Source organism: Dreissena polymorpha, chromosome 8, assembly GCF_020536995.1.
Source record: "Dreissena polymorpha isolate Duluth1 chromosome 8, UMN_Dpol_1.0, whole genome shotgun sequence".
Taxonomy (NCBI): Eukaryota; Metazoa; Mollusca; class Bivalvia; order Myida; family Dreissenidae; genus Dreissena; species Dreissena polymorpha.
This window is the reverse complement of record NC_068362.1, coordinates 96,262,209-96,290,148: the sequence shown is the minus strand read 5'-3', so window position 1 is coordinate 96,290,148 and position 27,940 is coordinate 96,262,209. Positions and strand designations below refer to the sequence as shown.

Genomic DNA, 27,940 nt, shown 5'->3' with positions numbered 1-27,940 from the left:
GACGGACCGGAACAATTTTCGAACTAAGACGACATATCATTAAAACAAATTGTCTCAGCAAGTCTCATGATGTTCGAAGTGTTCCTCTTATGATGGAGGAACAGATCTCCATCTAGAAGAAGAAAACTCTGATCTCAAACCTTATCAAATCCGAAGCCGGAGTCCCTTGGACGGACTGACCTTGTCTTCAAGTTTATTCCGACAACTACTGAAAAAACGCTGGTGCCAAGCTGTATCGGTCTGGCGTTCCCTTGTATCCATCAGCTGCGTGGAGAGGGAAAGGGAGGTTCTGACGCATTGACAACCCGGGATCTCCAAACTTCCCTGCCCATGCTTTCGCGCTGGAGAGGTCACTCCAGCTTCGTCTAACAACGATTAATTCAATACGGGAGGCAATAGTTACAGGTGATAAGCCCAAACTCGTTTTGCACAGAAAAATGACGTCAAGGACTGACTCCGACGGTGGAGCACTACTCAGAGCTATATTCTATGGTAACTGTTGTCATCGAGCCGGCCATTTACGCCATCAGCGATCTGCCTGTAATGGAAGAGCTGAACGCCCTGCCCACTGTTGAGGAACTTTCCAACGTCATCGACTCCCTGAGCTGTGGATAAGAGACAGAAAGTGACGGCATCCCACCAATTCCATCAAATTCGGAAAGACCACACTTCTCCAGCCACTGCATGATCTTCTGCTCGTGTGCTGGGAGGAAGGCGCAGTGCCACAAGATATGCGATATGTTACCATAGATTTCTCTGCTGAGCGTGGTTGGGAAGGTTTTTGCCTTCATTCTTCTAAACTGACCCCAGATCATTGCAACAGTGTGGCCTTCGCGCCGGCAGATCTACCATCGATATGAGCTTTAAAGTGCGTCAGCTTCAGTAAAGTGCGGAGAACATGGTATGCATTTTTACTTGGCGTTCATCGACCTTACAAAGGCTTTCGATCTGTTCAGAAGACCCGGACTGTTACGCCTTTTGGTGAAGATCGGCTGCCCCCAAAGAATGCCGCCACAACACCTTTCACACAGTGCTTAAAAAACGCATTCTGAAGATCAAGTGGCAGAATCAGATCCCGCACAGCGACATTCTGGAACGTGCTGAATCCCAAGCATGTTTGCCCTTCTTACTCAACGTAACCTCAGGTGGCTTGGTCGCATACCCCGAATGGCGGATGGACGCTTACTAAAGGACGTCATGTACGGACAGCTTGCCCCGTGGATAGCTCAGCCCTAAGGTACAATGTTGCCTTAAAAAGGGACATGTAAGCCAGTTCAATAGCTACAGACACATGGGGACCCTGGCCCAAGACCGCACCGCTTGGCGACAGTCAATTCATGCAGGCATAGAGCTAGCTGAGGCTAGCAGATCTGAGTATTCAACTTGACAGAGAAGCCTTCGGAAAGCGCGCGTCACCCTTCCCCGACTGCAAGTTCCTTTGTGTTCGTTACTTGCAACAAGGACTGCCACTTACAGTATAGTTTTACAAGACTCAGCGCTTTCAACATTGATCCTCTATACCGTCATAAGGTCATCTGCGTCATCTCCTGGTGGCCTTCTGTTCAAATGTTTAAATTTATTTTTAAGTGAAATAAAGATCGCTCGTATTGAGTTTTCATAATGTTTCGAGAGGAGTCTTTCTTTTAAGTTTACCGGGCCACCATAAAAACCAATCTTCTGTTTAAATTTCATAACTAGATATAAGGTTTACAAGCTTTTTCTTTTAAGTCTGCATATAGCTAGTTTGTTACACAAAATAACAATCATGGCCGATAAATCATTTTAAAAAATGTTAAGACCAAATTTCATGACGATTTGGAAATAAATACTGCATCTAGAATACACACATTTAAATGTTTGATTTTTAAGAAATGTTTAAGATGATTTCATTGCAGACTGCGATGTTCAATGCATATTAATTTTTTTGTGTGACCTAAACATATTATAAATATCGTTGTTGGATAAAAATATGTAACAAAAGTTGGAATATGAAGTGTTCATATATATATCTATATTTATAGAACTTCCTCATTTAGTGAGAAATACTGTAAATATGACCCTGTAATATTATTTCTGGCAAACGAACAAGATGATAAATAAAACAGTACGTTTCATTTTTTATTTTATATAAAAAAGATAATTGGCGTTATGTTCTATTAAATTATACGATAAAGCCATATATTAAGTTTTGAAAAAAAATAACGAACGGACACACGCACACACGAAAACTTACATATCAGCAACATAATAGTAACTCATAATTAGCCCGAAACAATGAGCATGTTGTAATTGGTTGAGCTAAAATGTTTTACAATCCGAATAAAAACATGACATGATGATGAAGCAATAAATGTTTGGTATTCTATCATAACAAAAATAGGGGTAGCAAAATATAATATTGACGATAGTCATTCCACCTTGTGGAATCCAAAACAATATTCCCAAACAATTAATGGGAAGCCAAAAATCATCTGGCAGATTTTAATATTGTCGATCGCATGTGTGTGGAATTCCAAACAATAGAGCATATGAATGGGATGCCGAGCATGAACTGTAGGAAAGTCATTCCACAGTTTGGAATTCCAAAAAAATACCTAATCATTTTAAAAAAACTGCTAAGACTAAAGCGGTCACACATTCACAAGAATTAAAATATAATGAATGCATAAATACGTAATTTTGCATGTCAATAAAAAATTGAATAGACTAATATAATTCAGCTATAAAATGATTGTCGTTTTATTGACATGACCCAAAGGTTCTAGGTCGAGAACCTAATAGCCGAAGGAACAAAATGCTTCGGAGCAACATTTGTGATGTATCCGTAACACTTTACGAAATCAGCCGAGATATCATACGAATATTTCTCCGTAGTGAGTTTTGTGATGGTTGGGAACAATGCGACTTTGAGATTATTCTTATGGTTAAACTAAAGCCATAAAAGAAAAAAAGGCCCACTCTTCTGATGGCCTCTGTTTTTTGACGGACCGGAAAAATTTCGAACTTATCATTATAACAAATCGGCTAAGCAAGTCTCGCAATGATCGGACACATGATATGACTTCTTAAGTGTTCACATTCTTTCTTGATAGCGTCATAAGGACAGCTGTTCCATCTGCTGGTGGCCATGCTGTTCAAATACTTTAATTTTCAAGTTAAATAAAGATCGCTCTTATCGAGTATTCACAATGTTGCAACAGGAATCTTTTAAACTTGAGATCGCTCTTATCGAGTCTTAACAATGTTTCGACAGGAATCTTTTTTAACTTTACCGAGCTTTATAAAAAAAAGAACGAATCTTCTAAGCAAATTTATGAACTAGATGGAATGTTCACAAGGTTTTTGCTTTAATTCTGCATAAAGCTAATTAGTTAAACCAAATTTTAAACACGGCCGATAAATCATTTAAAAAATATTCAGACCAAATTTCATGACGACTGAAAACTAAATATTGCATCTAGAATGCTAACAAGATGAATGTTTACGGCGCACTTAAAGTGACTTACGCCTTCTGTTCACAAAACTAACCCTGAGCACGTAGTCTCAAGGTGAGCTAAAACATGTCATTCTCAAACGAAAAGCATGGGAAAACAAACAATAGCCGAATAGTTACATGGAATACCAAGCATTTATAAACTGATTTTAAACATGTTGGAAAAAAACCTATGAAATCCCATCGGGAATTTTACATAAGTTTAGTAATTGCATTAGCGTACTTTTTTTGATAGAATCCCATACAGTTAGATCATTGCTTGAAAAAACGATTTTTCCCCCAATGTCTATCTGGAAACCCATGAAAAGTCTTATCAGTATTGATCCGACCTTTTTAAATTAAAATCGGAAGTATGAGTATTAAATTATATTAAAATAAGACGAAAGTGGTGTCGCATTTTAGTTTTTATGAAGGCGTAATCAACACTTATTGTCGTGTTTTTAATGCTAAATTTTTAACTTTGAGCGATTCAATATGGGATCAACGGAGTCAAAGAGAGAAAGCAGAATGGAAGGTACATTTAGGCTTTAAGACTAATTCCAATGTATGTACAAAAGTATTGCAAACTAAAATTATTTTACTATTTTCATAATCTTTATCATTATTATCGGATTTCACGTCAAATTAGTCCAAATATTGTTTTATTAGTTTCTTGTGTTTATAATTTTATTTCAACCTTTGTAAACATAATAAATGGCAAGCCAATGATTTGTAAATGTCTTAACAGCCGTGGTGTTTATGGACTCTGCAGAAATTGCGATTTAATTCTGTTGTGTTTAGGTAAACAAACGAAGTGTAAAGCATATCATTTCAGTGGCTACTTTATATTTCAACAATAGAAGCAATCAATGCCTAACAACTAACTAACCAAGATCAGAGGTCAACATGCAGTTTTATATAACTTGGGGCGGGACGTGCTACGCTAGGCGTGGCGTAGAAGCATTATCTTAATACACAACAAGTCTCCCCTTTTAATTTCATTGATCATACATGTAAATAAAAATGAACATACATACACATGCGTTTACATGTAAATATCAACGTACACAATTCTAACCTTAGAATGAATAATCAATAACACCTTGACCTTTTCTAGTTCATGACCTCATAACTAAGCATGACCTTTTTCTTCATAGGATGCAATATAAGAATCTTAATGAGCGTCCGAATTCTACACAGTATTGTAAAAACAACCGATAACCTGTCTTTCTCTCCTGCCAAGTACAGTTAATGTCTTCATGCCACTATGAAACTTTAGTACTGCAGGCGTTCGGGCTGTCTTATATTGCGTAATGAATAGCGTCTTTCTGGCAGTCGTAAATCCGTATCATTACTACGATTATCCCGGTACTCATTTATTTCCATCGGTTTCGGTTCCGTCTGAAGTTCACTGACATTTGTGTTCGCGGCATTTAAAGTAGTTTCTGAGGGTGTGAGAACCGGTAAATTTATACCAGAATAATTCTGCATTTCCGTGGCGCGAAGCTGATCAAAATGGCGTTTCCATGTCATATTATTCACGTTATCTACTTTGTATACAAGTGTGGACCATATCGAGAAACAATTGAATCAGTGATCCATTTTTACTATGAAGTAGGTCTGAAATCTCGCGGTAAGACACGTTGGCCTTATTCGAATTCCTGAACTTTTCTATTTTCAGCATTGACATTTTATTTCACCATAACTGACTCGTTTCTGTGTGTCGGGTGTTATCAAATCTAGTTTACTGCGCAAATTCCGACCGGAAAACAGTTTTGCAGGAGTTTCCCCCGTCATACAATGTGGCGTATTACGATATGCCAACAAGACAGAGTTCATCTTCAAATTGAAATCGGTGTTGTCATGCATTAAAGAGTGCATTGCAGATTTGAAAGAGCCATTGAACCTTTCCACAAGACCATTTGTGGACGGTTTTGCTACCGCAGTTCTTATATGACCTATCCCGTTTCTCTTTATAAACAGAGAAAATTCTTCAGATGTAAATTGACAACCATTGTCTGATACTGATTGCTTGGGCAAGCCGTATCTGGTTGATATTGTACGCAATTCTTCAATCGTTCTTCCAGAGGTTATCGATTTCATTTCGATGACTTATGGCCATTTAGAATGAGTATCTACGATAACCAAAAACATAGACCTATGGAAACTCCATGTATTCGCTCCCAACTTGACGTAGGCCATTCCCACGGGTGTAACTGAACTTTAGTAACCTTTCAAAAGAGAGTTATTATCATTTGAATTCCAACATTGTCGTACTTGACTAAATACACGTGGCATAACGCGCTCCCACCTAGTTTCACGGCTGATTTCCGCGCTCGCGACCGGAATTTGTTCTAACTGAGAAGTGTAGAACACATCTTCAACCAGATTTCTTCACCGTTTTCCTTTGACGGCGCGGGTAAACGTTTTGGTAAGTGATCTTGATGCGAACGCGATCGACTTTTCTAAGCCATCTGGCATAACGCGTGACAATATACCGGAAACACCGAATGGTTAGGCATCCGACGCGAGCCTAACCGGAAGTCCCGGGTAATAGTGTGTAAGAATAGGTTACGTAATGAGAAGTGTTTTCGACTTTTCGAACGCGCTCTGGCATTGTTTTGACCAGACGAATTTTCGATTTTCTTCAAGCAACGCGTTCATGGGTTTTGTTACGGTCGCGAGATCTGGCAGAAAACGATGGTAATAATTGAGTTCCCGAGATATGCCGGAAGTGATGTAACATCACATTGAGGTGGTGTATTCAATACAGCTTTTACCTTATCTTTACACTTCCATAAACCTTGCCCGTCAATTTTATGACCACATAATGTATTCATTGGCACAAAAAACACACACCTATCCTTATTTCCTTTAATTCCATATTGCTGTAACTTACACAGCACCTTTTGTAAAATATCCAAATGCAAATTTATCACTTTCAGCAGTAATCACCATAGTATCCAGTATGCACTGCACTCCAGGGATTCCTTGAATAATTTGGTCAATTGTGCGTTGCCATATAGCTGGAGCAGAAGAAACCCCATATAGCATCCGGTTTTTACGGTACAATCCTCGGTGGGTGTTGATCGTTAGCAACTCCTTGGCATTCTAGTTGTTGGTACGCTTGTCGTATATCAAGCTTGCAGTATTTTCGCCCATTTGACAGATTGGCGAAAATGTCCTCGATTCTTGGGAGATGATATCTATCAACCTTGAATGATTGATTTACGGTAACATTGGAATCATTGCATATTCTAACATCACCGTTTCCTTTTACGACAGGAACGATCGGTGTCGCCCATTCACTGGTGTCCACTTTCGAGATAATTCCTTGAATCTCGAGACTGTACAGTTTTTTTCTCTTTTTTGGCTTAATAAAGTACGGTACATTCCTAGCCTTTGTGATTTTTGGCTGAGAATTTTCATTTAAGGTTAGCCTTTTTTGGCTTAATAAAGTACGGTACATTCCTAGCCTTTGTGATTTTTGGCTGAGAATTTTCATTTAAGGTTAGCCTTGCCTTAATTCCCTGCACCTGTCCTATACCGTCACTAAACACGTCTTTATGTTTGTCAAGTAAAAAATTTAGACGTACCTTCAGGCCTTCCGTTGTCACAGAGTTCACATTAACAAGTGTGTCCCAGTTCAGTTTGATGTGACTCAGCCAGTCCCTTCTGAACAGTGCAGGCCCATCACCTTTTACGACGCAAAGTCGCAATGTCTGCGATTGTCCATTATAACTTACATGCACAATAACAGTCCCTTGTTGCTCTATGACATCGCCTGAATATGTCTTCAGTATGGAATGAGCAGGATCGAGCTTCATATTTCCGAACCGTTTTCGGAAATCCTTGTTGATATGAGGGTAACTGATGATCCTGTATCAAGCTCCATGGGTACCTCGACATCGTTAATGTTCGGCTTAACGATGAATTTTCCGTTGTCTCTTTTTTCACAGTGTTGATCACTGAAACGTTTTCCTCCATATACTGCACCGACTTAAGCTTCCTACTTATGGCCTTTATATGTCCCTTTGCCTTACAGTGGTGACAGATTGCATCTTTCAGTCTGCATTTCTCGGAGAGGTGGTTAGTTTTCTCACAATGAATGCACTTGCTGCTCTTTTTGGCATGTTTGTATTGCTTTCATATCTTGGGTTTTATTGAATGTCCAACTCGGTGAACGGGCTCATCGGCGGCTGCCGATAACTGTAACTCGGCGGGGTCTTTATGTGTAGCTTCCATGACTAGCGCTATTTCTATGGCATTTTGAAGTGTCAAATTAGCGACAGACAATAACCTTAGCTGTGTTCCGGCATCTTTAAGTCCACAAACGAACCTGTCCCTTTAAGAATCGTTCAAGTTCGATTCGAACTCATAGAATTCTGCCAACTTCCGAAGTGAAGCCACGTAACAAGTCACATTTTCGCCCACTTCTTGATTCCTGTTGTGAAATCGGAATCGTTCCGCGATAATAAACGGTTTCGGGCACAAATGAGTCTGTAAAAGCTGACAAAGTTCCTCATACCATTTCTCGGACGGCTTCACTGGTACGGTAGGGTTCCTTTACAAACCGTACGTCTTTTCACCGAGGATTGTTAAAAGTCCGGCCACTTTACGCGTTAATGTTCCCAAATCAGGCCCGTTGCCATTTTGTGTTTATATGCAGAATGTCACGTACAATTTTATTAAATGGGTAAAATTCTCGAAATATAATCTACAAGGTTTTATCCTCGTCGCCAGTGTAATGTGTTTAGGTAAAAAAACCAAGTGTAAAGCATATAATTTCAGTGGCTACTTTTTTATTCAACGATAGAAGCAATCAGTGCCTAACAATTAACTAATATTGCTGCAAATTTGTTAAGCTTTATAACATCCAACTGGCCACAACTCATAAACAGAGGGTTTAATATACAAAAATGTTCGTCAGGGTCTGTAGATTTCAGAACAAGATGTCGTTTTTCTGGAAAGTGCTGGAGGGCTTAGAAATCAAAGATGGCGTCCAAGATGGCCGCCGTTTTATGATTCAATTACTAATAAAGATGAATTGAATATGTTTATTGAAAATCTATATGTACTAACTTTAATATCTGATATAAGTTATCCATTGATATAGGGCGGCTTCTACCAAACAGATCACCAAGGTCACCAAAGGTCAAGGTCATTTCATGGTCAAAATGGAAAAATAAACGAAAATTTGAGTATTGACATATTATTTTCTTTTTTAATTCAAATGCTTTACATTTGCTGTGATAACTAACCTCTTTATTATATAGCCACATTTACAAGCTTCATTTTAAACAAAAGTAAATGCCTAAAATTGTGTTGATAACCATGGTAACCAAGACTACATACGCTATGTGGCCATTTTCCTGGTTTGTGGAAAGTCATTTGGCATTATAACCATCAAGTTTAATAAGTTTGCTTCTAATCGTTAATAAATACTTTAAGACTTATCAAGGCAAATGTAAAGAATAGCTATGCAGTGTTCCATGTATCATATTTATTCCACAATCAAATCTAACCAGGTATAAGTGCTTGATACAGACTCATAAACGTTATTTACAAATGTTGTAAATTATGAGGTTTTACATTGTATTAACTAATAGAAATGATGCAAATTACAAAATATGTTTTCAAGTTACAAACACTGAAAAACAACTCCTGTAAACCAGGAAGTGACTGACTGTCAAACGTCCTACTTGTTGCTTTCGGAAGTCGTGGAATCCTCGTTGACTCGGCTGGCGCACTGCTGACCAACATGCTTGTCATCGCATGAGTCGTCCTTTTACCATCAACTGTTCGCTCATTCAGATTCCAGTTATCAGCAACTGCCACTACAAGCTTCCCCTTTTGGTCTCTAGGTAGTATATTGTCTGGTACAATGCCACCAGAGTCTGTTATTTTGTGTGATGCAATGTTCTGTTGGGCTGCTAATGTCAAGAATAACCGAAGATCTGGATATGAGATGGAATAAACAAGAGAGTACATATCTTCAATCAGATGGCGGCTGCCAAACTCGTTGTTGAGGTGTATCTCTAAGCCCAGGTGTTTAGGGGATAGGTTTTACGTGACAACTGTAGTTAGGTCACAAGCAACAGCTAGACATCTTGTAATGGTCTTCTCAGAAGCTTCCTTGTAGCATTTTTGTCATGTAACCAACACACTGCCTTGTAAAGAAGAGGCTCCACAAACTGCTTCTGATCTGACAATTTGATTTTTTCTGGAGCGTAAAAGAAATCATCAAATTTAGGTTTATTCTCTATAATTCGTCTTCTCAAAATACCCATCGCCTTATGAACTACAGCTTCATCTGTGTCGTCCACTGACTCTGGTAGTTCATCGTATGAACACTCATTGTCATCTTGAATGACCTGTTCCATCTCCTTTGACTTTCTGACAGCATCATTAATAGTCAAACTAGACGAACAAACTAGGTCAGGCTTTTCATGCTGATGAATAAAGGATACCTCTGGCCATAATTTTTCAAACAACTTTACAAATTGGAGCTTTTATAAGAGTTTGCATCATTTGAACATCATTCTGATTCAGCAATTTCAACAAAACGTTTTTTTTAATGTAGAAAAGAAGAACATCTTTTTATCAACAACAATAGAATGCTCAAATTCATTTTTAATTATCTCGTCAATTATTGTGTATGAAATTGTTTGGTTTTCAGAAGTGGCCTTATTGGGTGTCAGCCCGGAAAATGCATTACACTGGTAGTATTTAGTCAAACAACCTCTTTTCTATGATATCGAGCCTCAATGGCTACAAGATAACCATTTGGAACACTTGCCAATCTGTCAATAATGGCTACATCATTTATTGCAGTAGCAATATCTTACACTTTGCGATATTTAGAGTTGGAGTCTGAATATAAGAGGTTTCAACTAGGCCAAACAAAACAAAATGTGTGTTTCGGGTAACCCGACCCTACCTACGATTTTGGTCCCGACCCTACTTTTTTCGTCTTGTAAAAAAAAAGATCTCTGAAAAAAATAGTGCCCGGAAATAACCGCGCATTTGCCACTACCGCTATCGTTATCAATCATCCGATTTTACGCCCGGCAATTATCGATTGCACACTATAATCCAGCGTAGAATTTCATAAATGTCCAAGGATACGCATAGTATTGACGATTTTGACAGACACGCTCCATTATCCGCAAAGAGTCGCGTTCGCACATTTTAATCCCTTTTGTTGCAACATCGCTGTCTACACAATAGGTCAGTAGAACCGCTAAGCGTGTTTTTTAATGGACCGGAACTTATTTCATACTCGACCTCAAAATCATTAGAACTAATGTTCTGAGCAAGTTTAATGATCATTGGACAAAATGATATGTGTTTTTAAGTGTTTACATGGTTTCCCAGACGCAAAAGAAGAAAATCCAGACCGGAATCATTTACAAACTCAGCCGAGATATCATTAAAAAATGTTCTGATTGAAATTAATGATTGTCTTTTAGCGCGTCCACAATATATCACTATAGCCTCGAACAACTGCCTCACCTCCTTGTTTTACTATAGCCACATAAGAAAACTGCCCTACCCAACAGCGGCCATGTTTTTAAAAGGACAAGGGCCATTTTCAAACTATGCTGATATATCATTTGAAAAAAAGGTTCTATGCAAGTCTCATAATGATTGTGCAAAACATATTCTAGAGTGTCACAAGGTTTGACTATACCCATGTTAAAACAGCTGCTACCCCCTCCCGCAGACAGCCATGTTTTTAACGAACAAAAATCGTTTGCAAACACTCTTCTGATATATCATAAAAACACATGTTCTGGGTACGCTTCATGAAGATTGTGTAACACATGTTTCTTCTAGAGTTTTCACAAGCCCTTTTTTTTAATCTAACCTAGTGACGTTGTCCGAAATATCATTGCGACAAATGTGCTGAAAAAATTTCGTGAAAATTGAGCAATCCATGTGTGCTCTGAAGTGTTAATATGGTACATGATAACGAACAGACGACGCACACAATATTGTCACAAAAGGTCTTCGTGAGCAATGTGTACTCAGATAAGATAAAATCATTGTGCACACATCAGCAGTGGAAACAAACAGCTTGGCGAAGAAATCAGAACATGCTTTCAGTAGAAATCACTTGATGGGGATAATTGTCTTTACATTTGTGCATATTTATGATTTCCCACACTTAATGATAATATCCTTGTTTTGGAGAGCTTTTCAAACAAACTTCTCACAGGAGGCCAAATTGTTTTACCGCCGAGGATTAGTTTTATGACTTTTATCACATTTTTTTTTGTCTGACTCAGGAATTAATTTCAAGCAAGGATGTATTTGGACACAACTTAAAATATAAGCCGGGTGAAATTACAGCAACATTTGCCGAACAGCGCCAACGAGCAGAAGCACACTTTTGGATCTACCTTTAATCCAATTCCAAACACACTTGGAAAAAAAATGATTTAAATGAACACGTTACTGAAAAAAAACGCATTGTAATCGGTAGAATAACGAACAATTTGCTATAATTAATTGCATAGAGATAGAATTATACAAGCGATTGCGCTAGAAGCCTTAAGAGTTAATCGATTAAGTACACACGCAAAAATAAGTAAACATATATATCGCACCAAGCGCTTTTGAACAGACACATTTTTTTTCGTCAAACAAAATTCGTTTCAATTAAATAAAAGACACTTTGTTTTATAAGAACTCATTATAGTTTAGCGAGACTCTTTTTTCAAACGTTCTGTACTGTGACACTGGTATCATCGAAGTTGCAAACTGTGACCTATTTCGGCTTGAATCAGCAAGCTACGACTTATTTTAGCATGGGTTATCAAGCAGTAGAGGGCTATTGGTAAGCTATCTTCACCCTCGAATATAAACGAGTTCACTCGCATTAAGATTTACTATTCGAATACAGTATTACTATGGGGAAAGAAACACACACGACAGAATTGCAGAGTATTATGTTCATGTATATATGGCTTTTTCAGATTGAAGTCGAAGATCTTGGCAAAATTTTGCAACAATTTAATTTGTCAACCAAGTTTTACAAGCAATGCAGTTAACCGCCCTATAATAACTTTTAAACTGAGCACTGTTAGATAACAAGATAAACGCGTTGGTTTCTGTCCACTCGAACAAATGTAGCTGGTAATTTGCTCCGATTAGTGCAGATTAACTGAAGACTCTCCATATCACGTATGATAAATAGGCTCTCATCTTTGTTTACTTGTCAGGATTACGGTATCCACCGACGGTTTTGATCTTAAAGTGAGTAAGAATTATCTGTAAGCATCGACTGTTTTGGAACAATATCTTGTTGAGAACATGGATCTGTAGAATCTTGCAGAAATGAACCACTTTGTAGCATCTATTGACATCAATGTCAAGCATGTTTATACTTGGAGATTAATCTCCCAATATTAGTATTGTGCCTTATTCATGATTAAATTACATGTGCTGACATATATGTATGGAGTGTTTCATTTAAAACAAATATGCAAAGTTTTAGCAAGCATAATATAATAAGTACACAGGTTATCAGATAATTTGCAAGTAGAATTTTACAAGGTTTATTTAAAAACACGTTCAGGTTAAAAGTGGCAAAATGCATTATTTCATTTATGTTAAATTAAAGTCAATATATCTGCCCATTAAACTCTTAACAATTGTTCCATGATTTGGAATTGGGTTAAAACTAATTAAGTTGAAACTTCATGAACGTTATACGTGATGCATTTTACGTACATAAACTACAGCCATGACTTAACATACCCTCTCACCACTTTGAAACAGCAAACAAAATTGTGTCTTGAACATCAAACACTTCATGTTATTGCCATATTTCAAGTTTAAATTCTTTCGTTTGAGAAATATGAAAAAAAAATCACTTCACAAACGGAGAAAATTGTATACCTTTGCCATAATAGGTTTACTATCAAGGCTAAATATCTCAAGAACGTGTGGATCACTGCTCATGAAAAAGTATCTTGCACATCTTCACTTTAAAGGGGATTACATATTTCAAGTTTTGATTAAATAGCTTGACAAATGAAGTTGCTTAACAAACTTTAAACATTTGATTCGGACAAACGAAAAAACCCATCATCCGACCAAACAATCGACCGACCGCCCAACAGCGTGACTCCTACATAACTCCCTGTCAAACTTCGGTGTATAATCATGTCAATCTGTTGTTTTTTTGTTTTTTTTTAATAATTAGCAATTAAAAGCCCACATATAGATCTATGAAATTGACACAAGATATGGTCAACGTACCGCTTATAAGACTTTTTAATAGTGTTATTTGTGTTTGTTGTTATACATCAACCACTATTTTTTTCATAATTTTGTTTTTCTAAATGCTTTTCAGTAGATAAAAGTGGCCTAGTATACGTATACAACTAAAGCATGAAACCCGGTTGACGACGACCCCTATTGCTACATACGAGCTTGACACAAGATTGTCACTGCACATATTTATATATATATATATATATATATATATATATATATATATATATATATATATATATATATATATATATATATATATATATATATATATATATATATATGAGAAAGAAATTGTTCAAACAGTGTAAAACATGAGTATCTTATATATGAGAAAGAAATTGTTCAAACAGTGTAAAACATGAGTATCTTATACCCTAGCGCTTTCGACTATACGTCTGTATATCTGTATACACCCCTGAAGAAGATGTATAGTCGAAAGCGCTAGGGTATAAGATACTCATGTTTAACACTGTTTTAACAATTTCTTTCTCATATATATACTTATTTCTTATTGTTCTTTTATCCTCATGGGATCCAGTGTTTTTGAAATTATATTCGTTGGTGTTTTATTATATTTCTCAACCATATATATATATATAATGTAGTGATACTAATGTGAGCATGTAATATACAAAATGTTTATTATTGCTTCAAACAGTAAAATTGTGAATGTGAATCGAATTACGTGTCAATGTTTTTCTAACAATTTGAATAACAGTTATGAAGGGGGTTTATTCCGCCTGTCTGAAAACTGGAAGGGGGTTTGTTCCGCTATGGAAGGGTGTTTCTTCCGTTTATGCAAAATGTGAAAGGGGGTTTCTTCCGCTATGCTGTTTTTAGGGAAGGGTGTTTCTTCCGAAGGGGGTTTATTCCGGGATTCGTTTTGACAACACCCAACACTTAATCCAGTTTGGTCTGGATTTTCTGTTGCACCAGTATACAGTACAATAACTGTTTCAATAGTGACTTATGTAAACGTCCGTAACGATAAATATACATTGTGTTTGATTTGCAATTAATTTTGAGGAAATGTCAAATTCCAAATCATTCGCTATATCATTCTGCTTAAATTTACCACGGAACATTAAACGCAAATTGAATGCACGCACGCGTTCCATGCGTTTGACGTGACGTTGTTCATGTAGGGAATAATTTGCGCGCGCTTTTCTCGAGAGAAAAGATTAAAACACACTGTACATTTACAGTTTGTTTGAAAAATGTGATAACGTCGAGTAAAAATTAAATAGGGTAGAGTGTTTCAGATTACAAATTTAATTATGCGCATTTGAGAATTCAACAAGAAACGGAATATGGTCCAATTTCTAGGACGCGCATACTTCGGTACGATGTTTTTTTTTCGGATATTCCCATTGCAAAAGCATGTGAGCCATCGCAAAACCAGAAAAAAATACTTACCCTACCTAATTTTTTTTCAGCCGTTTCCCGAAACACAATTTTTTTTGTTTGGCCCTAGTGACCAACTTCTAAAAAACCTCTTGATGTATTGTCTCTATGACGGCTGCACTTTTCGCCACAAATGAAGCACTGTGATTTCCAGTCAAGGTTCTCAAAAGTGGACCTCGTCTTAAAAAGGTGTTCTTGTGTTTTCCTTGTCATCCATTGTTGAGTCATCATAGGACCATCTGGGCCTGAAAAACAGAAATACATATGAAATCCTTTGCAGAAAAATAGAGAATTTGAAATGACATTAATGTTCTACTCTCAATGATCATGTTTGAGAGAAATCAAACTATGATATTTATGAATATCATTATCATTGTCATACCAGACCAGGATCACCACATGGTTGTCATATATGTCTTCAGTACACTCCTCTGCTTCATTTTTTTGAAGCAAACAAAAATCATCTTTGATTAATTATAACTTGCCTGTGTTCCCATTGTAAGTACATTTATATCTAACTATTAAGTATACACAAACCTCTTTTATAAATGACTGTAATAATGGATCAACAGAATTACAATTAACAATATATACTTTCATACTTTGCAGTCATATTAGATGTTTAAGCTCTCTCCAGATGTAGCCATGTTTTCTTCCCCGAAGACTGTGGCATTCCCTTGGCTGATGAAGTTCTTTTGTCGACCCTATTAATATATTCCAAACAATAGTTTAGAATAGGCAGAAATTAACATATATTAGGCATACACAATAATTCATCAACAGAAAAAAAATATTAAAAACTCAAATAAGTTAAATTACAAGATAATAAAATGAGTGCAAACAATGTCTGCTTACTAGTACCTATCCGAGTACTACTCAAGTTTTGGTAAAACAAATAGTAGCACCTCTTATTTAATACAGTGTAGGTTTCAAGTTAGGGTTTCAGATTTTCACGCACACTACTTTTGCGTGTATTCAAACGGATTTTAGTAAATATATGTGATGAATAACATCAATGACATTGCAGACAAATTTCCTTGTGATGATGTTTGAGAAAATGTTTTATCAATTAAAATCTATAAACATAGCAAAAGTGGACCTCGTCTTAAAAAGGTGTTCTTGTGTTTTCCTTGTCATCCATTGTTGAGTCATCATAGGACCATCTGGGCCTGAAAAACAGAAATACATATGAAATCCTTTGCAGAAAAATAGAGAATTTGAAATGACATTAATGTTCTACTCTCAATGATCATGTTTGAGAGAAATCAAACTATGATATTTATGAATATCATTATCATTGTCATACCAGACCAGGATCACCACATGGTTGTCATATATGTCTTCAGTACACTCCTCTGCTTCATTTTTTTGAAGCAAACAAAAATAATCTTTGATTAATTATAACTTGCCTGTGTTCCCATTGTAAGTACATTTATATCTAACTATTAAGTATACACAAACCTCTTTTATAAATGACTGTAATAATGGATCAACAGAATTACAATTAACAATATATACTTTCATACTTTGCAGTCATATTAGATGTTTAAGCTCTCTCCAGATGTAGCCATGTTTTCTTCCCCGAAGACTGTGGCATTCCCTTGGCTGATGAAGTTCTTTTGTCGACCCTATTAATATATTCCAAACAATAGTTTAGAATAGGCAGAAATTAACATATATTAGGCATACACAATAATTCATCAACAGAAAAAAATATTAAAAACTCAAATAAGTTAAATTACAAGATAATAAAATGAGTGCAAACAATGTCTGCTTACTAGTACCTATCCGAGTACTACTCAAGTTTTGGTAAAACAAATAGTAGCACCTCTTATTTAATACAGTGTAGGTTTCAAGTTAGGGTTTCAGATTTTCACGCAAACTACTTTTGCGTGTATTCAAACGGATTTTAGTAAATATATGTGATGAATAACATCAATGACATTTCAGACAAATTTCCTTGTGATGATGTTTGAGAAAATGTTTTATCAATTAAAATCTATAAACATAGCATGAAGTTATGAAACGAACAATGAATAAACATGTTAAATACTTACCATATTAGATGTACATGGAAATGAAAACTGTGAAAATGACAAAACAAGTTTGACATTGGTGTCTGCTAACTTTTATGTATATGGTAAATTTATATCAAAGGGGAGTAACTCAACAAATGTTTAGTATCTAAAATCAAATAATTCTTTATATTATTATAGTTGTCATAGCTTTCAGAGTTTAAAGTTGACTCAGTTCATAAAAATGGTATATAATTTCATTTAAATGGATAACATATTACTGGTATAAAATCATAATTTAAGTTTTAAGCTATGAACACAATGTATCAAATGAAAGTACAGTTACAAATCACTTCATCAATTAAAATATTATTTTATGATATCTGGATCGTATTCTTGACCATAAAGTTTTCTTTTTCATTTGTTTTAAAGGATATTAATACACTTATTAATTTTACCTGACTTTAAGTACATTTTAATCAAATACTTGATAGTTATACATAGAGATATTAGACTTTGTCCCCAAAATTGGAGCATTTTTTGCTGATTTTCAGTAAAATATGCACAAAAATGCATTCCATTACATGGTAATAGGTAAATAAAGCATTTAAGATACACATCCCTTTCATTAATGTTGATTTAGAAGGAGGATAGAAATTTTCCCCATATAAAATAAAAGTTGTAATGTATACAGTGAGTAGGACACTTTTGGCGGCCATCTTGGACGCAATCTTGGATTTTGAAGCCCTCCAGCACTTTTCGAACAAATGAAATCTCATACCATAATCTACAGACCCAGACGAACATTTCTGTATATAAAACTCTTTGTTTATGATCAGTGGCCAGTTACTCCCCTAAATAAGCGACTTATGTGTGCCTGTTTGCAGCACTATAACCAAGATAAGAGGTGAACATGCAGTTATATATAACATGGGGGTGGGGCGTGCTACGCTAGGCGTGGCGTAGATGCATTATCTTAATACACATCAATTTCAATAATAACAATCCAAATATCATAGGATGTATATGATGAAATTTATCTTATAAAGTTATTATAAGCTAGGGAATGGCCACTCTGCGCTGAGATATTATAGACTGGTGTACAACAATTAACAGTGCAATTAAATCTCAAGTTATCATCAAAATTTTATTCACATAAACTTTCAAATGTGTGAATAGATTAACGTTCAGATTCATGTTGCAAATGAGAAACTTGAAACAAAAAGTTTTTGATTTGCTCATTTTCGTTGCATGTATATTATTTTCGAGGAAACAATTACATTGAAAATTAACTGTGTTCTCAACTATAAATTTTACGCCTGTTTTACAGATTTGAAAACCTGATAAATATCAAATGTTGCAAACGCGAAACGATTTATTATAACAAAGGAGGTGTGTACGGAATCTCAGCACATGCAACACGAATGAAGTAAGCGCTTGCTCGCTGCGCACATCTGCTTGTTTACAAACAAAGCCTCGAAGACAATCTTACGGTGGCATATAGGGGAAATAGGAAATAATTTATTTAACTATTTCTATGACGTGCGCACGTCATAGTTATGGCGTGCGCACGTCAAGGCTATGACGTGGGCACGTCATAACTATGACGTGCGCACGCGATAGATATGACGTGCGCACGTCATAGTTATGACGTGCCCACGTCATAGCTTTGACGCGCGCACGTCATAGTTATGACGTGCGCACGTCATAACTACGACGTGCGCACGTCATAGAAATAGTTAAATAAAATATTTCCTATGTTATATTATTTAACTATTTCTATGACGTGCGCACGTCAAGGCTATGACGTGCGCACGTTATAACTATGGCGTGCGCACGTCATAGCTACAACGTGCGCACGTCATAGAGACTGTCAAATAAAATATTGCCTTTGTCCCCTTTATGCACCTTTATGACGTGCGCACGTCATAGCTATGACGTGCGCACGTCATAGAGACTGTTAAATAAAATATTGCCTTTGCCCCCTTTATGCACCTTTATGACGTGCGCACGTCATAGCTATGACGTGCGCACGTCATAGAGACTGTTAAATAAAATATTGCCTATGTCCCCTTTATGCCACCGTACAATCTTGCACGGAAGTGCAAAAAATGAGTTACAAAAGCCACAGGCCAGCAATTTCACTTGAACTGAATTAATATTGGCGATCAGACTTCTTTACAGAAACTTTAAAGCATCTTAGGAACAGACGAAGACAGCGTTGTGGCTCCAGATCCAAATACTGATCGAATTGTTTGTTCTAAACGTCTTACTTATGGCAAGTTTTGCGTGTTCACAAACGCATTTTAGCAATCGTTTGCATAGTTGTATCATATGGAGAGTTAATCTGCAACCTAAGTATTGGTTGTATAATGTGTTCCTTGCGCGTTAAAAAAAATAAATGTCCGTACCTCTTTCAAATGTTCGTCACACAATTTCTTGAATTTGTTGTAAAGAAAAAACTTTTATTAAATATACTTTTATGAAAATGTATGCATTTTGTATTTTATGTTATGATATATTATAATTCAGTGCAGTATATTCACCAATTTTAAAATTTTGCTGATTCTTAAATTTGCTATTTGATTGATGTGATATTCTGTGGTTAAATTAAGATAAATGTTTTTATTTTAGCTCTTTGGAAATGCGTGCTGGCCCAAATGGTGCAAGTGTGACTTCCGGCTCATGTACTTCTTAAAAGTACCCCGGTTTTTCTAAGTATATAACAATATACCCAGGGTATGGAACATAAACGCAAAAGTACTCTGGCGTATAACCGGGTGCCTTAAAGCGTAGTATCCGTACCCGGGGTACGTTTTAATATACTTCAGAGTAACCAGGGTACATAAAAGTAGTACGTGAGTCGACATCGACTTATGAAGCGTTGTTGTCAGTTTCTTACTCGAGTTTGATCACTTAGTACTGGTAAACAAGTTAAGTCAGAATAGTATTGGTAGGTTAAATAATTGTCATGATTTTAATGAAATACTTCATTTCGATGCAAATGTTGACGAAAAGCTAAATTAACAGAATATTTTATACAATAAAATTGTGTTAAATTCCATAGCGGTCGACTTACATTTATACTAAAAAATGCAGATAATTTAGCTATTATGCACACACAAAATAACTCCCTGAATCAGTTTTTAGAGTATTTTCTGTTGTTTAAGAGTAAAGTGCATTCCAAGGCAGCCAACAATTTGACAGAGATACCGGTAGAAAAAAGAAGGGATACACCTACAACCCATGCTTGCATGTGGAGGATTTGTGCTAAATACATTGAGATAAACAAGGAAACCCTCTCTATCGAAGTTTCATGCTGATCTAGCTGATCCAAAGTCGTTGGCCTGCTACAATCACTCTTAATCAAAATCTGGAAACTGTGGAGAAGCGAGAATCCAAGAGAGTAAGGGTCAATGGCAAACAAATGTGTATATTAATTAATTAATAGAAATTGGTACATGTTGTATGATTTATCATTTTGATATAGAATCTCGTTGAAATTTATATCTATCAATACGGACTAGGGTTTGGAACAAGTTTGGCGTGCAGCATGGTTTAAAAACACGTTTACCATTGAGTTTGAAAGTGAAAGTTTAACCCTGACTGTGGGTTTTGTTCGATCAGTAAATGACTTTCCGAATTGAAATTATGCTTGAACTTATTGTTTTCAGTTATAAGTCGTGACTAAATATATGACATTACTGTATTGACATAATAATGCTGTACTAGTGCTAACACATCCTAATGTTATGCAGTTAATTACATTTTAACTGAACTGCTTATAAACAAAGAACTTAAATATGATTGTGAAATACTCATATATAACGAAGACAATAGTCCTGAATAAGACCACACAGTAGTATAATTTTAGTTCTATATTAATATTGCAAACTTACAATTATCATTTATTGAGAGACAACTCAAAATAAAAGTATATCAAAATGTCGACAATTTTTAACAGATGCAATAAGAAACATGTTTTGAATTTAAGTTTGTAAGGATGGGTATCGTGAATCGTGTTACAAGTTTTTATTTTTATTTGAGACTCACCATCAAATATGGCGAGTTGATTGTATTATAATTATAGTAAAGGATTCAAAGAATCGGTTATAGATCACGCTGAAACAGAAAAATCGGTGAAAATCTATTCGGAAAATAATTGCATAGCCACTTGACTAGATGTTTTCCAGATGTTTGCTTAAGAGTAAAGACTATGAACAGACATGGTTTACTCTTTTAGCTATTACCTGTCATAGTCAATGTTGAGTGCCGCATACACCTCATAATTTCGACATTGGTTTATTGACAGACTATTCCATTAATTATGACATTAAAGCACAATACTCTTTTTGGATTTTGTTATTTTTTTTCCATTTTGATCAGTCTATCGACAACCATTTACTGCTTGCAAACACATTTTGTAGTGAGGACGTAATTAGGAGTGATAATCAACTTTACAAACAGGTGATAAAGGGTTGTTGCTCGTAGATAAATAATAGCTGGATTTGTGAAAAAAAGACATTTGATCTAGTAAAATGTTGAAAAAGAGACCTTAATTCTAAATTGTATCAATCAGCGAGCGGTCTGTTACATGAATATAAAACATCGCGATTGTGTTCAGTATTTTATGGATTGTGTTTTTATCCATAGTTAAAATATATACAATAAAAATTAGAAGCTAGATGTTAAATTTTGATTAATTTTAATACAACAAAACATTACTGCGAATATGTTAAGTGAAGCTTTTTAAGTACTATTTTAGATCAACCACATGTATAAAAGATTACGCATCGTTTGAAACATTAGAAGTTATAACACGTTACTGCATCATGATACAAAAATTAAAAAGCATATTGACGGCAATAATCTATGTTTCAAAAAGTTAATTTTGTTCTACAGCTATCTCATGGAAACCCAAGAAACAGAGAGATTACCGTTTCTTATTTTAAGTGTTAATCTGAGAAGCCCATTTTTGTGACAACTCCAACAGGAAATAAAAATCGTCGCATTAGCTTTTTAAAACATACATAGTGAATAACTGTTTGAATAAAAACTCGCTCCAATGAAACTCATCTCATCTTCGTCTTACTTATCTTCTGGGACATAGGCGGCCAACCAACCTCCTCCTAGCGTCTTTCCAGCCCGCCTCGCGTCTTACCCATCTGCTCGACATGTGCACCCTGGTCTCTTCGCTTGGTGTTTCTAGGCCAACGTCTCTTAAGGATGTCTCCTTTAACGAGCTGGTGTTGGTCTCTCCAAACGTCTTCGTTGGAGATCTTCTCTGTCCAGCGAATCTTACGGATCTTCCTGTGTCAGGTATTAGTGACGACCTATATTTTCGTCATTCAGGTGACGGTGGTTCTCTGGGTCTCTGCTCCATATAGTAGTATTGGCTTCACGATGTATTGGAGAGCCTGATCAATGTGTGGATGTTTATCGCGCTGAGTCACCAGATGTTATGATGGAATGCTTATCCGATACGGATTCTGACATCTGCCTGCGTTCCTACATGGTTGCCCAGGATCCTACCAAGATAGCTGAGATTTTTCATCTTTATCCAGTGCCTTGCCTTCGACTGTTATGGGTGTGTCTCTGGACGCATTAGTTTTGACCACTTTGCTCTTCTCGTTTAACGCAAAAGGTTGAACTGCCGACCTACAATTATTTCATTTTTTAAGCTTTTATTCAGAAATTCATAAAAACATACACGGGTGCATACTATTTATAAGGATATCATAAAAGTACCAATACAATATATATACCAAAGTTGTATAGCGTGTCATGAACAAAGGTACAATGGGTAGTTATAATTGTGTATGCCTCATATTCATTTCTTGACAAAAAAGGAGAGAAATGCAAGAAAAAAGAAAGAAAAGTTACACACAGACAAAAACCTGGACAAAAAAGCAAAACATTTTCGATGTCATAACATTTGTTTTCAGTGACAAATATATAGTTTAAGTATAAAGTAATTAGTTGTATATGCTAACAATTTCTTCAATTACTGACCATCGTTCTCTTTCCGTTTCAGTTAGTTTTATATTATATATGGACAAAGCCCCCGATAAACTTTTAAGTAATCCAGTAACTGTTGTTACAGTATCTAATGGCGCCTTCAATACTTAAACGATCTCATACATATTTGCAATGTAGGTACCTTGCATGGACCTCATCCTTTTGATGAGGTTTAAGGTCACTGGGGTCAAGGTCACCGAGGCTAATAATATATTTTCCGTCACGCTTTTGTTACAGTTTCTCATATGGCCTTCAATACTCTTTCATATTTGGCATGTAGGTACCTTGCATGGACCTCTACCTTTTGACGAGGTTTAAGGTCACTGGGGTCAAGGTCACCGAGGCTAATAATAGATTTTCCTTCACGCTTTTGTTACAGTTTCTAATAGCGCCTTCAATATTTTACCGATCTCTTACATATTTGCAATATAGGTACCTTGCATGGACCTCTACCTTTTGATGAGGTTTGAGGTCACTGGGGTCAATGTCACCGAGGCTAATAATAGATTTTCCTTCACGCTTTTGTTACAGTTTCTCATAGGGCCTTCAATACTTTACCAATCTCTTTCATATTTGGCATGTAGGTACCTTGCATGGATCTCTACCTTTTGATGAGGTTTGAGGTCACTGGTGTCAAGGTCAAGGTCACCGAGGCTAATAATATATTCGTCCGTTATACTTTTGTTACAGTTTATCATAGCGCCTTCAATATTTTACGGATCTCTTGGATATTTGGCATATAGGTACCATACATAGACCTATTGATGACGTTTGATGTCATATGAGGTCAAGGTCAAGGTCACCGAGGCTAATAATAGATTTGTTTAGATTGACAAAGCGCATCATCGGGGAGCATCCATCGTTTTCAACGATACTTCTTGTTGTGATTTTGAGCTGTACTGTAGGGCTCCTATCCATATAACGTTAGTTTTATCAAAATTTACTTTTAGTCCAGAGAATAAAAATCAAGGAGAATATTCAACGCACAGGTCAATGAGCTTTCAGAACCACCCAGTAATAAAGACGTTTCGTCAGCAAATTGCGAAATTTTACATTCTATACCGTTTTTAGTAATGCCTTTTATATCAGAACATTGTTTGATTTTAATTGCTAGTAATTCTGCACATAATATAATGTGAAAAGGGATCACCTTGTCTACAACCGCGGCCTATTATTTTAACGTTTTATTAAGTGTAAATGGCGCATAAATTTGATACATTTCAAGAAATAATTAATAAACCCTATCTATCTTATTATTATAATAGTGGAAATAAATACACGTACAAGGCTCCTATTGAATCCAATAAGCCACTCCTGACTTAAATAGCTTCACGAAACACTATTACCTAACTCGAATGCAGATTTCGGATGGATTTGAATATCTTTGCTTTATTCAAAACGTGAAGCTTAATTGTTTTCTCAAAGAATTCAATTCGTAAATTAAACGGGATATATGGTTGAGAAATATAAGCAAACACCAACGAATATATTTTCAAAAACACTGGATCCTATGAGGATACAAAAACAATTAGAAATAAGTATATTTATGAGAAAGAAATTGTTCAAACAGTGTAAAATAAAAAAAATAAAATAATAATTATTGTTTACACTGTTTGAGTTATTGATGTCATAACTCTTTCTGTACCGTGTCTTCTGATTTAAGGCTATCGGGTGGATGTCGCAAGGAGACCAAGCTATACCTACAGGACCCAATATGGACACAACTGGTATTGCAGTGGCAATGAGTATCTTCAAAGAATCAACAACTCATTATCAGCTATTAAAGTTTGCAGGAGTGATGCCATAAGTCTGGAGAACACGCTTCGGTGGGAATTTTTTGACAATTGGCAAGAGGAATGTGAAATTAAAGAGTTTAAGGGGTATTCAACGCTTCAGCTTAGTTCATTGATTTCAGATATAAGCGAGATGTACGGCGAAGATTCAATTCGTAAATTAAACGGGATTCAATTTTGCCAACATCTTGAAACAAAGAAATTCGAATTTATTTTTGGTACTGATCTTAGAACAGGAAACTTGAAATTTGGAACGGTAGTCATGACGAAAAATGGGGACACTGTTAACGCAGTTTGCTGTGTGTATAATCTGAAATTTTCTGTTGCCGCAGAAGTGGAAAGTGAAACTACAAAGGAATATTTTCTAGGATTTGAAACCAGTTCAAAAACCAGAACTTGGACGAAGCAAAGGAGTATTGGATTTGTCACGCAGCGATCGCTTATAAACTTCTGCCGGATGAAGGCTTTGGATGAGTTCCAGAGGCACGGAGTAGTATCAACTATTAACGTTGTCAGGTCAATTACCGATGCTGAACAGTGAACACTGTTCAAGGAGAATACGTCAGATACATCTATGCCAGCGATAAAAAAGCAGACTTGTTTGATGTTTTTTGTGTGTCCTTGCATAGAATGAAATCAAACTTCAACAATGACATTATATTCAAGGACCAGATTGAATCATCCAATCAATAGTTAAAATTGTTATGCTTCAGCTGAAGTGAAATGAGTTGATTTATTGTATTCGATCTATAACCCTATATTGCAAAATCGGCTTTCGAAACAGAGTTCCATCTTGCGTGATACCGTTGCTGCTGTTACCAACATGATACATTTAATAAAGTTCAATGACTTATTCCAATTTTGGTCATTTATAGATAAACGATAATATCTGCATTTTGTAAATATTTGTTTCAGCAAGTTGCAAAATGTTAAAATATTATTTTAAATGCTGTTTCACTTCATTAATTGTTTGTTCTGAATTTAACTTAATACAAGACAAGACAAAACTATTTATTTCGTAAATATTATACATGCATGAGATGTGAATAATTATTTGATTAAGATATATAATTATATAAATAATGCAATTTTCTTCAAGTTCAGATCATTTTTCGTTTTCATCACATTAATAAAATCGATGTGTTCTGTATTTCCACTCTACCAAGATAATGATGAATGTTACGATCTTCGTGAAATTTAAAAGAATAAAAAATTCATGAAATTTGTTTTCAATGACACAAGTGCTTTTAACATTTAGACAGTGTGAACAATGTTTAAGATCATGCTCTATATATAGATGTCGTACGGTTTTAATTAGAAAATTACGGTTCGAAAATCTAAACTTTAAGATGCTTGTACCAATGTTACACTTCAGAAATACGATCCTAAATAATACTGTTTAATAGATTTCACCACCCCTCGATAGAACATACGTGTTCTTCCATAAATTGTTATTTTGTATTTGTTGTTTTCATGTAACTTTTATGTTACATTATAAAATGTTGTTATTCGTATTCACGTGACAGAAAATAGTTTGTATATTTTAGTATGAAGACGATGTACTACTGTATAAGTATAAATAACCTATCTGTCTGTCTGTGTGTTTTAAAATCAGATGTGACATTATTTGTATGATACGCACGCAACTCCGTAAATGTTAGTACATATTAGACCTGCATAACAACGATCTGATTTTCTGTTGGGTCTTCCTATATTTCCTATCGCCATGGTTTTCTACATTCAAAATCAAAGTTTAAGAAACCAATTACAAATATCGTTCGTATGAATATAAATGTTGATCAAGCAATACTTGTTTGGTTAATATTTTTACAAACTTGCAAAATGTATGCATTTAGCAAAAAAACAAGCAGACATAACAAGTAGAATAAAACATAATCACACTAATCTCCCCTCAGAAAACCAGGAAAAAAATCGGTCATGAGTCGTTTTGCAAAAAAAAAAATATCAAAAGAATAATCCAATTTCAAACTTTTAGCATACAACTTTCTTTAATAAATCCTTAATTGAAAAATGTTTAGTTCCCAACTCCAAGGCACAAATCCAAGCTTGGCATGCAAGTACATATGCATTGTACAAATTAATATGACATGATCATGTTTTAGTTGAGGATTTCGGATATTGCACGATCTCATATAATAAATCGTTTTTATATACAATTATCATTAACAGCTTACACGAATGAAGAACATTTAATACCTCTTTAGTACCGAATAATATTTTATAGGATATGCTTTATTCAGGAAAATATTATATAATTGAAACTAAAACGTAAAATCCTGCATTCTGTTGACTTTTTATCTGTATTTAAAGACCGAAGTTATAGAGCATTTTTATATGAAATTTCACTTTCATTGACTATACTCAGTGACTGATAGACATGAATATGATATAACATACATGAATTTCCCACAACCGTTTTTCAGTCACCACCTTTTTCGATCAGTCACGGAAATACACTATTTTATACGGTGTTTAACCTGACACTAGTGCGCGCACACACTTTGTTTACATATGCAACAACAAATTTATAGAATGTAAAATCAACAATAAGAACAGTATAAAATATCATTATTTATTGGAATCTTGGAATCTTGATAAAATTGGTGTATTTTACCATTCCTAAATTCTACCATTCTTAAATCAAGCAAATTAAAAGGAAATATTTGACTTTGTTTCAAAACAATTGTTTGTCTGCTACTATGGATAGTACCAGAGGCCTAGCATTGCTCTAAACGTGCTAATAGAGCATTGAACAACAAACACTGATTAACAAAACTTGGTCTCCTCTAATCTGCATCAATACTGAACAGAAATTAAAATGGTATAACTGGTTACTTTTTTTAAAAACTATTTTTAACTAATTAGTTATCTATTTCTAAACGAATTTCAGAAACATATAACAAAAAAGGCTTCATAAAGACCATATAACC

At 35.5% G+C, this 27,940-nt stretch overlaps 1 protein-coding gene across 1 annotated transcript; it reads left to right on the top strand.

The window, feature by feature from the left end:
• The first annotated feature begins 3,817 nt into the window (after nucleotides 1-3,817).
• Nucleotides 3,818-26,582, top strand: LOC127841508 (uncharacterized). The gene is made up of 2 exons (XM_052370380.1): nucleotides 3,818-4,007; nucleotides 24,860-26,582. The coding sequence occupies exons 1-2, from the start codon at nucleotides 3,968-3,970 to the stop codon at nucleotides 25,528-25,530; spliced, it is 711 nt and encodes a 236-aa protein (XP_052226340.1). The 5' UTR covers nucleotides 3,818-3,967; the 3' UTR covers nucleotides 25,531-26,582.
• Nucleotides 26,583-27,940: the final 1,358 nt, after the last annotated feature.